Genomic DNA, 16,952 nt, shown 5'->3' with positions numbered 1-16,952 from the left:
TCCATTTACAGTAAATATGGTCATCATTTCATCAAAAAGTAATGGAGTAATGGTCAGTTTAGATGGATTTTTTTTGGATTTATATTCAAATGTTATTCTTTATTTGAAGAAGATGGTCCCAGCACATATATGGAACTTTTTAATCAGTTAATTCAGTTAGATTTGCTGGGGAGGGGGGAGGGGGGAGGATTTATATTTTTTATGAATATTTATTTAAACCCCAGGCGATTGATGTTTATTGTAATTTTTATGATTGGTTTGTTGTGTTTGCTCTTTTAAACTTTGGGTGCTCTTACTATGACGACTACCGCAAGGACGTCCAATATTTTTGGACGTCACTGGACTACAGACTTATATTGAAATACCATTTTTAGATTTCTTGATAGATGTATCTATTCAATTAATATCCTAAAATATTACAAATCAAGAAAATATCATACATTATCTCTTATAAATTGCTAAATAGTCAATTTCAACTATTGTAAATGTTTGTTAATACAAGGCCTCAAAGTTTAATAGGGTGTCATGTATTCAAATCAAAGCAAGGAATTAAATTGATTGTGAATATTATGGACAAAATCCTTTAAATTACTAAAAGAAAATAGTAACCCCCCCCCCCCCACCCATAAAAAATGTATATTTTTGTGATGCTTTTTTTGTTAAATTGTTTAAGTAAAGTCTAATTATTCGAAAGGTAAGAGAACCCCAGATTTCTAGTTTCATAAACAGGATAAAAAATTTCCTAAAATATGAGGGGTGGGAGGGGGGGGGGGGGTTGATGCGAGTTCTACTAGCTACTAAAGTGTTTCTACCAGATTATGTACTTAAAAAGAACACACAAAGAGAACACAACGATATGGATGAAAATATCCATTTTTAGCGAAGCTTCCAATTTTAAAACTATTGTAAACAAAACAGTTGAAGTTTTAAAGTATATGCTCATTTGTTATTTGTTATTTGTACGAAATTACGTACTTCTATCTTTAAAAACAACAGAGAAACTTACATTCTTCAATAGTTACAAGTTGAGAGATAAATCCAGTTAGAATATACTAATTGTTCATTGAAATTTCAGACATTTATCTGTTATGACTGCTTAAAAATCAAGCCTTCACTAAAATGTCTCTGACAATTTGACGAAAGTACAGACACTTGTAATCATACAGGAGTTACGCTACAAAAAAAAAACTTGTGCTACCAATTCAGTGACATTTAAAAGCACTTTGTAGATAGTAAAAAATAACCTTATCTGTAACCAACAACAACATGATGATTTTGAGAAATTACTTTTTATCCTTTCTTCTTTATTTCATTGAAAGGATTCTTTAGCGTAGACCGCCGCGCCGCTGCTTTTTGTTGCACGGTGGTCATTGTCATTTTATATATTGGCAAATAGTGGTTGCTAAGTGATACATTTATTAGTAGCGCAGCTACTGTATGGATATGATTTGTCCGTATGCCCGCCAGGCACAAAAAATAGTTTAACCTAACAGCGATACTATCGAATGTGCAATTAAATTCTTATCTGATTTATAGTTAACTGTTATTGTCTTATTTAACTGGAATATTTTTTTTTCGTTTCTCAGTTTGTTTTTAATACACTTATTATGACTATAATTGTCCTTGTTCATTCATAAAGTTCAGTTGATATAAAAATATTTCATGCTTTACAGCTATTAATATCCTAAAATTTTCATTGTTAATGCCCTAAAATTAAATGTTAAAATTTGAAAATAATCAATTAATTTTGCCCTTAAACGGTCTGGGGATATTGTTAAAATTTGGATCCAAAATCATAAAAAGATTTGCAATCTATCCTAAAATGGCTATAAATATGTTTTGTTTAAAAATGTTGAGCTGTCCAAAATCCAGCCATGCCATGATATATTGGTTTGTGTGCAAAAAAAAAGTTAAATATATTTATGTATATTATATATTGCTGCGCTTTTTATATGTTTAAGCATTACAGCTAAATTATTTTGTTAAATGAAACTACCAATTCTTATAGATTAGTTCATTGTAGAAAAACAAATTCAAAACAGAATTAGATAGTTCAAAAATTTTTGAAAATGATTTCAAAACATATAAAGTTTATTTCATTAAAATATTAATAATTTTTTCTGTTCATTAAAATAAAGAGTTAGATTTTGATTTATGGTTATCATTCAAATTACTATGAAAATGGGAAAAAGCGGATTTACTAGGTATTTTAACAGTTAATTGTAATTATTAAACCTTGAGATTCATTTTTTAAATAGTTAATAATAAGGACAATTCGTATCACCGATCAACAAAAATGTTGGGCCATTTTTAGGGACACCGCGCTGAGTAACACAGGTGGGGGGGGGGGGGAGGGAGTTTTGAGTAATGGGGGAACTGGTTTCTAAACATCAAGGTCGTGCTTCAGATTGGTTCAACAGTCAAGGATTCGGGGATACGACAATGCACGTTAAATTAATCTTCCTCCAATTGGTGTGCTTAAAAGTCTTCCTGCAAAAATCAAATATATGAGGGTAAAAAGGGTTCCATTTTAAATAAAGCCCAATTGTCCACTCCCTCCCTGAGATTAGTTGAAGACCCGTTACTTGAAAACTTCTACAGCAAGCAGACACACTGAAAGAAAGGCTGTGGATGGAGGGCTGGGGGGATGATTCTTACATCAGAGCTGTAGTGGACACACAAAACAGAAGATTACAAGAAAATGCTCTTACATTTTTTTTCAATTAACAATATTTGCTGTTATTTTTTATTGCTTTTTGAAGGACTGAAAATTGTAATGAATACCTATAAATAAAAGAATATTGTACATGATAAGAAACATTTATTTTCAATAAGAAGAAAAAAATCCTTCAAATATTGTGTTATCTTCTCAACTGAGATTCAGAAAAAAAATACATTTTGATTCAGTAATGATCAACAATAATCTTCAGCCTATAAAATTGCTTGAGAAAATGGACGCTTTTTTTGTATGAACACTTTTATCTAAGAACTGTCTCTCTTTTCTTTTTCTTTCTCTTTTGCTCATTTTGCTTTGGCTACTTCTAAACATATAACTTGAAGGGAGGAGGGGGATAATGGAAGAAAAAAAATTCTAGGTACCCATAAAGATTTTCGTACATACTATTTTGGGGGGAAGATTAATTTAGCAACCATAATACAATACCTATATCCCTGTATAACTTGTATGTTGTGTGTCAAGTGGTTTGAACAAAATTTCTTATCTAATCAATGATTTTGTCTCCTTATACAGAGCCAGATACATGTTGAGATTATTTTCATTATTTCTTCTACATGATAACAAGAGATTGTACAATTATATTTAATGATGTGTCTGTTATATGTATTGTCTATTGTTCTAAACTGACCTATACATTATACAATAGTAATCTTACAACAGTAATTTGAGAGGTTTGGGGCTTTTTAGAGATATAAAATCACATTAAAACTGTATAAGATGAACACAACGTAAAAATACGTAGGTATACCTATTTCACATTACTTCTATTACTTCGCTCATCTGATTAAATTGAAACATCTAAAATTTATAGTCCTCACTAATCGTCTTAAAAAAAAACCAAAAAAATCAAAACTTTAAAATTTTTGAAAATAGACACAGTACAAATTTGAAGGAAAACAAAAGTACCAAAATTAAGGTATATTTCTTTTAAACAATGGCTTAATTAATCATTAATCAAATACTACAATTTCGAAATAAGACTAAAGTCATTATTATAAGACTGGAGCATGTGAAAAAATGCAGAAAAACTAGACTTACAAATTCTATAAATAGAATTGGTCATGACATAACTGACACAAGAAATTACAATTGGTCATTAAAACCGGTCACAGATGGATTAGAAGAATGTCATTTCTAGTTCTAAATTTGACTTAATTTTTAAATAAAATAAATATTTGTTTATTTGATGTATTTTTCAGAAAAAAATATTTTTTTTATATTTGAACCAAAGTGAAAAATGCCTGGGGCAAATTGCGTAAAATCCTTAAGAAACCAGGCCCCGGGCCTCGGGGGGGGGGGGGGGTAACTATTCAAAGGGGAAGTGGCAAGGAAAACTTTTAATATTATTATTATTATTTATGTATGTAATTTAGATTATTATTTTCTCTGTGACACGCGATTTCGTTTATACTTTTTAATTTTTTTCTTCTTTTTGGGATTCATTTTATTGTTCTTTATTTGTTCTTGATACTTCATTTCAAACTTATTATTTTATAGTTTACCTTAAAAAGGGATAAGACAGCCCCACGGAAAAGTTGACCAAATGAATGTGTGCTAGAAACGTTTAATGGGTCTTATATTAAAAATTTCAGGGATCTAAAGGGATAAGGCATTGGCAAATATATTGATGTACTGTACATCCTTAACGATGGTAGACAATATAACCCATTCTGTAGATTACAATTAGTTTTTGAATCGTTTGCACACTTAAATTTATGCATCAACCAATCAAAATTGATTAAATTCCTCAAAGTTTTTAAGCCAACCAATAAGAAAAACTTTGGGGACTAGTGTACTAAACAACCCATAGTCCCCTCCCACCCTGAAAAATGGCAAAATTATTATGCAACTCTTATTAATATTTAACCACTAAGGAACTGTGCATGTTAAAATAAAGATCTTAAAATCACGTAAATTTATTGTATTTTTTTAAAACTTCCCTGTAGCACTTTGTATTGCAAAAGACAGGATATCGTGAAAATTTTGTAATATTTGTATACTCTCAACTCCAGGGAGGGAGAGGACGATGGGGCCTAAATTATTCCTTACCTCTGACTTTTCCCATTAAAGTTTAGGCTTTTAATAACAGATTTACATTTTAAAAATTTGAGATAAATCGTTTATTGCCCCATCCTTTAAGACCTGAATGAACTAACACACTAGCCAACTCTCACACGTAAAAATGGTTGAGTGGTGGTTTTAGGTCTCTCTTAAAAGATTTTCTACTAAAAGATAGATATTTTTCCTCAAGAGATAGTGAACATTGCATTGCAAATTATACTGGTACCCAACGTTTTGTAACCATGCTTTCACATTGCACATATATTTTATTTCCATTGTCTTGAGATAGCTGATTTTACCCTTTCTAATAGTTTACAGAGCAGTATTGCTTTATTACTAAATTCATACCTTCTTTTAACATATAATACACAATTACATAATTTATACAAATAGACAAACATTATTGACTCTTTTGTCTTCTTTTTGTTTTTTTCACACAAAAATGGGACCTGAGAGGTTAGTTTTTTCGACCCACCCCCCCCCCCCCCCCTTAGGACTAGAACAAGAATCATTTTTTAAAGGATTATATTTCTAAGAAAGAAGAAATATTATCACCCTCCTCACTGTAAAATACATGTATAAATGAAGTAGAGCTCCGGGCTAAATTGTTATTACTGTCCTTACGCAAACGTCAATTTCAATTATAGGCCTTGTCCTGTTGGTTTAAGTCCATTTTTTCTTTCTTTTATAAATTTTAGCCTAAAATACTAAATAAAATTGCTTTAATATTACATAAGGATTCTTAGTTTGGAGTAAATGAAAGCACCACTTTTATACATAGTTATATTAAGCTTCCTCGAAAATAATATCTTAATCAGTTCGGCCGTTTTCAAAATCTATCAAAATTATCATATGGTAAGAAAATGTCCATATTTCAATTTGTTGACAAACAAAAGAAAATGGAAATCATATACAAACAAATCTGTTGCTTTTCTTAATAAATTAAATCAAGTAAAAACTGCTTTAAATCTAACTGTTAAAATTTTCTTTGAATATTTGATATAATTTTCTTTAAATTTTATCATAACACCGTGAAAAATTGCATAAAGTATTTGATAATGATGAAATATTTATCTCCTTGTCTCTTTTATAAGAATGCTTTGTTAAAAAGAATATCATCTTAATTTTATCATTGAAAAATCTTAAAATCTGTTTATAAAGCATGAAATCCTAACAATGCATAACAAAATCATTTCAAACATTTTTGCAAGGCTCGGCAACCGCGCGTCAGCCACCTGTAAGCCCCAGGGAAATTAACCCCTTAAAATTTTTAAAAATCAGCTGGAAATCTAAACCGAACCTAAATATGGAAATAAAAAAAATTCAAAGCACCCAAACGTGTTTAATTTTAAGGCTTAGTCGCGGCTGACGCACGGCTGCCGATCCCTAATTTTTTCATAATAAACTAAACCTGTTGATTTTATATGATGTTGTTAGTTGCAAGCAACAGCTACTCTATAATTTTTATTTGTCATTATTACCTCTGGGATAGGTCATTGATAATAGACTTAATCTTCCTAAGAATAAGAAACAAATTTACTCAATCAGCGGGGAAAATATTGATCTCTTATAACATTGTACATTTTTAGCTAATAGTCAGCAATGCAAATAGCAAGTATCGAATGTTCATGTTTTACTCTGTTTAATTTCCGAATATTTTTGGTGATTTTTTATTGTACTCTGACTATGGTCTTGGTCATCCTTGTATATAATGGTTACAGTTACAGTGATTATATGATATCGTATATTATACGCACATCTACGTGCATATACTCGTGATGGACATCATACCACATACATGGACAATTAGCTCCATGAGTGGCGCAGCTAACTAGCAAACTAAAAGAACCACACCATGCAAAGAAAGTCAAGTAATTTATTTATGTAAATCATACTATATATAAATCACCAAGAACTTAATTTTTCAGAACAAACAATTAGTTTTACAAATCAAGGTGTTTTACATCGGACGGACGTACAGACAAATTGTAGTTATAGAGTAGCTACGCTGCTAAACATTATCTGGAAAACAAAATATGGTTGCAGCTATTTAACTTAACTATTATGTCCAGCATAAATGATCATTTGAAATTTTTATGCAAGCACCTTTTTTGAGGGTGATTTTAAAAGGTAGTTTTATGATGAATTTTTGCACTTTTTAAATTCATAAACTTGCAAATTTGGGTTGATTTGATAGGTGTTGCAATTTGAGTATGTTTCTAATATAAAAACATCTAAGAAAGATTTTTTGTATAAAGTTTTAAAATGAAAATGTTAAAATTAAATCCTTTATCTACCTTTCTAAATTGTAAATTTGCATGGAAAGAAAAATGTTGCAATTAATTGTGCAAATTTGCATCCGCGGTGGTTCTAATTAATGTCCAATAATATACTCTTGTTATATTATATAGAAACAGAGATAAGGCATTGCAAGAATAGTTATTTATCGCATCGTGTTATAGACAGCTTTTCATGGATATTAAAATGGAAAATGGAAAGATTAAGACCAGTTTTGTGAGCCCGAATGGCCTAAGGCCCGGGCTAACAAAATTGGTCTTAATTTTATGATTTTTATTTTAATATCGTGGAAAATTATCTGGTATACAATTCTATACATGATTTTCCAGTATAGAAAAGAATCTAATCCAGCGGATGTTGATCGGTTACGAAGCCATCCTGGAAAAAAACTATTTTGTTCATAAAATAATATACATACTCTTGACTAAATTACCATTAAAATTCATTTTCTACCTTTTTGTTTATCTAAAGCTATTTTTTCGTACTTATGCGGTTTTATTCTTTTCAACAAATGATTGCATTTTGTATGTTTAGATTTTAATGCATAGACCTAATTGCTTGTGTGTGTATGTGTGTGTGAGCATATCTGCACACAGCACATGTGTGTTACTGTGTCAATAGAAAATAAAAGTAAAAATTGTGAGAATCTATGTCAAGTTTAATCTTAGATTTTAAATTTTTTTTGAAGATTTTTTAAAACTGTTAATTAAGCATTTTTCAATATAGGCATTATTAATATTATTATATCATTTCTAAAAACTGTTTAATTAAGAGAAGAAAAAGATAAAATTATAAAATTTTAAAGACTGTTACTGCAAAATATTGGATGTTAATACAAATCTGCATGGTTCCTACATTAAGAATTAATGCTTGTATAAATATCACACTGTAAAAGTTTTTTCTATTATTTATTATGTTAATTTTGTTTCAAATCAATTAATGGCACAATGTTGCTACCTTTTTACAATCAAAACATTGCTAATTTGTAATTGGCGGGTTTTATTGGACGCAATATTTTGTTATGATACACCTGTGGAGTGAAAGAATGGAGTGGAACAGCCGCAAGCAACCAGACTAAATATTGATAGGGGTGACACAAAAGTTAGAATTTTTGCCAATCCATAACCTATTAAACTTAGAATCAAACAATTTCAATAGTTTAATGTCTTGTCTTGATATTTAAGCACACAAAAATGTATAATTTTTTATATGTTAGAGATGTATAACTTATTTAGGGGTTGTATAATAATCTTAAAATATTCTTGACTTTTTGGTATAATTGTAACACCACATACATAAAAATAAAAAGAGAAGGAAAGGTTATGAGAGAAAAGAAGAAATTTCTTAACAATTTCTTTTTAAAATTTATTTTTCATGGTCCAAGGAATATATGCCAAGAGAGGGAGGGGTGGGGGAATGAAAAATATCAATTCTAATGAAATGAAAAAGGATTTTTAATAATTTCATTTAAACTGGATAAAAAGTATAAACCTTAACCTTTTCTACCATTAAAAAGAATATGTAAAATAAGCAGAAAAATAAATTTGTCGTAGTTTATTTTTTTGGATGGGGGGTGGGGGGGGGGGGGGGGGTACAAACGTCTCTTTACAAACCAATGGAAAATGCCAAATTTTCATGCGAGTTCTTTATTCAATGAAAGTTTGAGAAATTAATTTACAGTAAAATTTTTTTACAAGTTCAACTGGGTGTGATATTCTTTCTAAGGAATAACTATGCTGGCTCCTAAATTTCGGAAATAAATACATTAGATAAGTTACATATGTTTGTTTGATTCAAACCAATGACAATAAAACAGCGAAGCTAATAAAAAAGATAATTTAAATATTTGTTGAACATTTTATAACATTTCATTTTTGATTAAAGATTCTAAGCATGATTCCAATGATGATAGTTAGGTAGCGCCCAGGGTTTAAGGGATTATTGACAGCTTTCCACTGATATTAAAATGAAAAAGTTTAGGATTAAAACCAGTTTTGTTAACCAAGAGGGACTGAAGGCCGGGGTTATCAAAACTGGTATTAATTTTATGTTTTTAATTTTATAAATCTTGGAAAACTATCTGTAATACGCTGCTACACCTGTCTTTTCAGTATGGCTAAAACCGGCTCTAATCCAGCGGATTTTAATCGGTTTCGAATCTATACTGTAAAATAATTTTTGATGGTGATACCTAAGAAGAGGAAAATATTGTATTTTGTCCTTGTCTATACCACCCCTGGTAGCTTCAAAGAATTGCTAAAGAGATATGTAAGAAATCTTAAAGGAACATCAGCATTGAATATAAATTTATTGAATGCCTAATATTGTACTTTTTTGATGGTAGCGATATAAAGTAAATAGTAAAATTGTTGTCTGAAGCTAAAGATTTTGAAAAATGATGGTCCAATCAATTGTAAATTTCTGGGAAGCTTTTTAAATGTCTTTGGGTAGTTTTAGGCTATTTTCCTTACCCCATTCGCCTTCCCCCAGAGGCTAGTTATAAAAAAAAGAATTGGAAGTGAGGAATGGTGCAAAATTATTCAAAATTACAGACTAAAAGGACAGATTGACAATAAACTAACATGCGAATACCTAACACTGTTAGAGTAGCGTTATTTAACAAACAAAGGACTGTCACATTAAGACACCTTTAAACCAGGGAGGGATAGGACAACAGCGCATTCTTCACCATTCTTCACGTAGTATACGATTATTTTATCAGTCATTGTCCTATCACTGTATCCGTGATTCAAACAAAATCAGATATACAAGATGTGTATGCAGCAGTATCTGTCTATGTCTTGAATTTAAACAATCTTTATATAGAAACTAATAATAGATAAATATTATACCACCACTACATACATAATTTATAAACATATGGCACGTGTTGTGTCCAGATACATATGTAAATAGGTTGGTTCAAAAAGTGATTTTCAAGTTTCCCCAAAAGGATACACTTGAATTGAGTTTAATATTTAAATTGATTATGATTTATTTTTTCCCCCCTAAATCTGGTATTTCTAAAAAAACATAATTTAACATTCATTTAATTAGTTCTACATGATATAAAATGGCAAAAATGATAACCTTACATTTAAGATCTTTCTAGCATTGCTTCGAAACCGATTGATATCAGCTGAATTATAACTGGTTCTCAGCCATACTGAAAAATCATGTATAGCATTGTATTACAGACAGTTATTCAAGGATATTTAAATACAAATCATATTAATACCAGTTTTGTTTTTAAAAATTTTTTGAAATCCGCGGAAATACGATGCGATAAATAACTATTGCCTGTTTACAAATTTTCTATATTTCTCAAAATAAACTTAAAACTATCTACATTTTATATGGTGGTAGTGTACCTATACAATATGTCAAGATAAAATAGATTACATCATTTTTATTAAACTTTTATACCAGGGGTTAGAGGGATAGGAAAATGGATAATCAATAAGCATTAAGCACTCATAGCTTGAAAAGTCAAAATTTTAGTTAGGTTTGATACCTTAAAAATCTAAGAAAGATTGTACTTTATATTTATTTTACTATCCCTTTTTCCCTGGATACACCTTACATAGAAATTATGAATACTTAGGCCACATATCTTATACATAATTTATCATTTTTATGTCGTCTCTTGTCTATGCAATTTATTTAATATAATAATAATAATATTAATAAAATATACATATTATATTAAGATGTGGATTTAAATATACATTTTTCATGTAATAGATCTAAGGTCATCGAACGCGATCGTGAAGATACTCTATAAGTCTTGAAAGCTGGTCTGTTTGTCTGTCTGTCAGTCAATACTGCACTTAACTTAAACCTAAATACCATATAAGTTTAAAACTAAAATTGAGTCACTTTTTTCAATAGCAAAAATATAGTTATGATTAAAATAATGAATTAATCTTATTTACTTATTTCAGCATGCGAATGCAGTGAGAAAGAAGCATGCCGACATAATGGAGAGAATAGAGCGGGGAGAGTACAACAGGAAACCTCCAAACTTTTCCGTGCCCCCGGTAAGTTTAATTTTTATTGAGGGATTGTTCAATCGAAGATAATTTATTATTTATTTTCCAAATTACCAGGTAGAGAGAGATATTGAGCTATAAATTGTTCTCGTCCCCAAAGATATATGAACAAATTCCCCTACATGTTTTCTAAAAAGAATTTAGGAACTTTCATGAAATATTGATTGGTTGGTGCAAACTTAAAGTGCCACAACTTCTCCAAGACTTATTTTGATCTTTTAAGGGTTACTTTTGTGTAGAAATCAATTAATCACCAAATTTCTTATAACTTAAGAACGATTTTTTCCTGGACTTTCATAGATTAAAGAATTTTTATGAATTAAAGATCTTTGAACATTTTCATAAATTAAAGACCCTTAATGAAATAAAAATCCTTGAACATCATTTATCTGATTCATGCAAAATTTAGTGATATTTTAGCATGTAAAACATTGTTAATAGTTTTCTTAACATTTTCTTGGCAGCTGGCACGGATTGATAATGTTAAACACAAAGGCCTGGGTCATTAATACTTGTTTGAAGCGCATCTACTCTGTGTTTTGGTATGCCTGTACGTCTTTTTTTTAAATTTAAGGACCTAAAAGCATAAATTGCTCGAAATTTACATAAGTCCTGTCCTAGTTGCGAGGATGATTAAAGTCCCTCCACAGATTATGACGTCATACGAAAGAATAGCCAATGAGAGGCCAGTTACACTGTAATTGACCAATGGTAAAATTTATGCTGGCCTATCATTGGTTATTCTATCGTATGACGTCATAATCTGTGGAGGGACTTTAATCATCTTCCTTGATTGCTTTAAATAAGTCCTGATTAAAATTATAAGCTGTGACTTTTCCAACACCTTTTTATTTTCTCATATCTATACCATTTAAAAGAATTAATTAGAAAATGATTTTGAAATTTTTTAGTCTCACTTTTTTATCAGTGACTCCATTAGTAAGATTAAACTAATTATAATCAAACTAATTTTCCACCATTCCTCTTAAGATAATATTCATATCAAAGCAGTGTGTTCACCGTTCATGTATTAAAGTTTTTTTTATTTTAAACTAGCGACTGTGTCCCTTGCATCTATTGGCTTTTTATTCGAAGGGAAGGGCAGAAAATAGCCTAAAACCATCTCTGGACATATAAGAATCCTCACTGTAAAGGGGAACCATATAGGTTCAGCGGTTACTGGTTAGCGAGATCCTTTGCTACAGACAAAAAAAACTTACTACTTTATATAATAGGATAGGATACTGTAGTTAGTATTCTTTCTACCCAGTTTTTGCACTTTAAATACTCTAGACCTTAGCTTTAATGATTTTTTGTTATTTAGTATGGACAATTTTTAAAATGGTTTTACAGGTTTTTTTAACGTCACACTAAAGATTGGTTGTGTGACTTCTTTTAAAATTATGTAAGCGTATTTTTGGTCTCAATTAATGACATAAATTATGAAACTAAATTATAAATGATAATGGGTCTATTCTTAAAAATTGTTGAAAAAAGTTTTTGTGACAATTGCTAAATTACATTCCTTTAGAAGACTTTTGACTAACAAAAGTAGCGGTACAAAGTGTCTCAAAAATCAGCCATGTTTCGCCATAAAAATGAGGGAGATGAGAGGAGAAGTGGGAAAGAAAACCCATAAAAATTATATGGATTTGGATAATCTCTCATCTTTATGACGTCACATGGATGATTTTTGAGACACTTTGTCCCGCTACGTTACAAAATAGCAAATTTTCTTCCAAAACAATAAGATTGTCAGTACATCCTGTGTTCCAAAGTTCGACGTCCTGCCTTTCATTCAGACCAAAATACAGGAAAAAATATTTCATTGTAAATTGCAAAAGTTTAAATCTGTGGAAATCGCAGGGATTTAGGGGCAGGTAAATAAATTAAAAATGAAGCTCTTTATAGTTCCTATATAAAAGGGGATTATTAAAAAAAATTTAACCGAAGTATCCTGAATGACGTCTTATTAAAACAATAGACAGTTATGATATGACGTCATTCCGGATATTTCGGCCAAAAGTTTTTATAATTTATTCCCTTTTATATAGGCACTTATAAACAGCTTTATTAGAAATAAAACTACTCATCCGTGGAATGTACAATGTACTACATTTAATAATTGGGGGAAGATGAATTTAACGTCCATTGACTTATCCCAGCATCCCTGTAAATTGCAAAGCTATTAGTGTGACACACAAATTGAGCTCTTTGGAGAATTATTTTAGCAACACGCTATTTGTCATGCATTTTTACAAGGTGTCCATAGTTTACAGCTAAAAAAATGTTTGTAATTATGTATATGCTAATATCTTCTTGATTCTTATAGTTTAAAAACACAAGATTTAAATTGACTCCATTGGAGATACGTAAAGTATAATGTGTGACGTCATAAAAATACGTCTAGAAGGGAAGGAAGAAAGGAAAGGAAGTCCCTAAAAAAGAGATGGACTTAGACGTATTTTTATAACGTCACACATGGCACTATCCTTCAATTCGCTAAAGCAAAAATTAAATCCTATCTCAATTAATATATCCATGACTTCTAAATCGGTTTGTTTATCTTATTTTAAATCCTTTCTTTTTCATTTGCTGTTTTGTAATATTACTGTAGATGAAAAATTAGATGATTTGGAACTCAATTGAAATTAGAATTTAGATAATTTGGATTTTTTACAAACATTGATTTTTTTTTTATTTATAAATTAATTTATTTCAATATAATTACAAATAACATGAAATAAACTATAATATTTATGGATTTTTTTATAATAAAAATACAGTAAAATATTTCGCATTAATGAAACAATATGTATAATATTTTGTTTGTATTAATAGTTAAAATTTTATTTCATTGGGAAAAAAAAACATTTTTAGGTTTGAAAGTAAGTAATATTATCTTTATATTGTAAAAGAAAATTCAAAAATTCAGATGCAATGTTGCTATATGAAGAAGTTTTTTCTAAAATTTTTATGGAAAATTGGGCAACAAAAAGAGTTTGAGAGTAGCAATTATTAACAGTCCATTTTTTTATAGCTTCGTCCAGTTTGATATTAATATGTATTATGTTTATTTTTGCAAAATTGTAATATATTATTTATTTCAGGTGGATCTTCCTATTCGTGAAAATGTTATTCCTGGCACTTGGTGAGTATCTTTTTTTATTTTATACGACAAACTTGTTGTGAATGCTCAAAGAAAACACATAAAGTGTATGCATTTGCCTGTTATTGAACCTTTAACACCAATTATTATTATAACAGGATTTCTATCTACTTTATTCTCCTTTACAGTGCAGCTTTTCATTGGTCCTGGGAAGGTTTAAAACTATTTTAGAGGAGGGTAGAGAAATAACCCCTAAAAACAAAAATTCTTTTTAAAAACTAAAATTGAGGCGTCTAGGGGCGTGACCGCTAGTGATAAAGATATCATTAATCCTTAGATAGAATCTTAGCTTTAAAGAACATATTGTTTGTTCCATAAATGCAGTTAAATTAAAATATAAAAAAACAACGCTTTAATTTAACAATTGAAATTTTTCTATTGATTTCATGACCAAAACTGCTTTAACCAGAGGTGGATTCTTAAAAAACTTTTTAGCTCACTACCTCACTAAAATAAGTGAGGCTTGCTAAAAAAAATTGTGAAAAATCCTCTAAAATCGTATTAAAAATCTACCAAAATTAAACAAAATCTTACGTTATTAACTCTTTTATGATTTTATTTAATTTTTGTAGATTTTTTATGCGATTTTGGAGGATTTTTTACCAAATTTTTTAGCGAGCCTTACTAATTTTACTGAGGCAGTGAGCTAAAAAGTTTTTTAAGAATCCACCTCAGTAAAAATTTCAACAAAGAAATTATTAGGGGAATTTCTTATTAGTAATTTGTCATTCAATCTTTCAATTTATTGATAAAACTTGACAAGAAAATGGTCATTATTATCAAAATGCTTTGTTTTATTTTTTTCTAAGTTAAATGCTGCATTAAAAATGCACGAAACACTTAAAGTATTATACAAGAACAATTATGTCCAGTAGATCAGCAATAACAAGTTGACATAGGTTTTATAATAAAAAGTAAGCAGCTTAAAGTGCTTAATAAGGAAATACGTCATACAATACAAATAACCAATGATAGGCCAGAATGTATTGTAATTGACCAATGGTAAATATATACTGGCCTATCATTGGTCATTTCTATTGTATAGCGTCATTTTTTATTATGCACTATAAGCTGCTTTGATAAAAAGTATAAGTAAAGTCAATATTCGGCATGATTCAATCGTTCAAATTTTAAAATCCGTCAAATAACTTAAAGTATTGTAAAATTACGCAGTAACTCAGTAAGACTTACGGATGTACACGGATAGACTCTGATTATAGAGATGCTTCGCTACAAAAAAAACTGCATCTTAAAGATTTAAGGTATAAATTATGATAATGATATAACAACTAGGATAATCATGCCATACAGAAACAATTCTAGGATTCTCACAATTAAAATCTATTCATCTTTTGTTGGTAGCATAGCTACTTCTATGATTAGGGTCTGTCCGTACGTCAATGCATCCAGAGTTAATGAAATTGACTCTTATCTTCCTTGTTTAAAATAGATTTTAAAAATAACAGATATATTGTTCATTTATAATGATATAATTGCCAGCTTCCAATACAACTGTTATCATTTATTCCTTTTTCTCTTATTAATGCTGCGCTACTATGGAAATAATTGCTCTTGTTAAATTGATATGTTTTGATGGCTGCGAGAAATTGTTTTTAATTTCTTTCTCTCAATTTGCCCCTCCTACTTTATTTTTTGGAGTATAGCTAATCTATAATTTGATTTCAATATCCGTTATTTTGACGTTTTGTAGACAATCTTGTTCTAAAAACTGGCTGCTAACCTTCAATTATTATGACCATTGTTGAGATAAAATGTATTGCCTAGCATTATTACCAACAATTATATGCTGTATTTGATTTTAAAATACAAAATATCACAATAATAAGAATTAAATATTAAGCGAAAAATAAAATTATTTATTCTTACACTTAGGTTTTTTTCATCGCTTTGTTCGATTTTGTCATCCTTGTTTTTATTTGAAATTATTAAAAAGCAATAATTTTCTCTGGTAAATTTTTTATTCTTCAATATATTTAATACAAAACAATATCTGAGAAAATAAGATGAAACATCAAAGTCAAAGTTTGAATTTGAAATACAGAAATTTCGAGACAATCCCTTGTTGTCATTAGTGGACCATTTGTATCCCCCAGTTTGGCATGCTGTAATTGATACCAATAAATAAAAAATTCATAAAATGAGAAGCCTGTTACTTTTTTTGGTGTAAAGTTTTCTTTATTAATGATGAAATACTAATGTTTAAAGGCTTTTTTAAAGAGGAAATGGTAGGTCATATCATATTAAATAAATGGGACTACCTAAAATTCTTTATCCTGAGTTCAATAAAATTGATGAATTTTAAATTTTGCTAAAACTGAAAGCTTTAACATTTAAATATGAAAAGTTTGAGAAATGAGGACCAAGATTGTTTTAAACTACTCATGAACAAGGATGTATTTCTACAAGTACCAAAGCTATTAAAAATAGCGATATATTTTTAGTAAAAAAAGGCAATTCAAGTCTGTTTTGTCAATGCACAATACATTAACAGAAAGCTTTTTCTTTAAATTTAAATCCTGTTTTATAAAATAGTAAGGTTCGATAACTACTGAACAGATTTAGTTCTCCATTTTATTAAAGCTTCTCACAGGTCCTATGATGGTTTTAAGCTATT

General features: G+C 29.5%; 1 protein-coding gene across 2 annotated transcripts in view; it reads left to right on the top strand.

Moving 5' to 3' along the window:
• LOC145313194 (uncharacterized) overlaps window positions 1-16,952 on the top strand; it is a 243,398-nt gene that overhangs the window by 153,397 nt on the left and 73,049 nt on the right. For both annotated transcript variants that reach the window (XM_080152485.1, XM_080152484.1), the window contains exons 5-6: window positions 11,041-11,136; window positions 14,259-14,299. In XM_080152485.1, coding sequence (XP_080008611.1) covers window positions 11,041-11,136; window positions 14,259-14,299 — 137 coding nt within the window. The remainder of the gene's footprint in view (window positions 1-11,040; window positions 11,137-14,258; window positions 14,300-16,952) is intronic.

Source organism: Acartia tonsa, chromosome 3 (genome assembly GCF_053477335.1).
Source record: "Acartia tonsa isolate MP-2025a chromosome 3, ASM5347733v1, whole genome shotgun sequence".
NCBI lineage: Eukaryota > Metazoa > Arthropoda > Copepoda > Calanoida > Acartiidae > Acartia > Acartia tonsa.
This window is presented reverse-complemented; position numbering and strand designations above follow the sequence as displayed.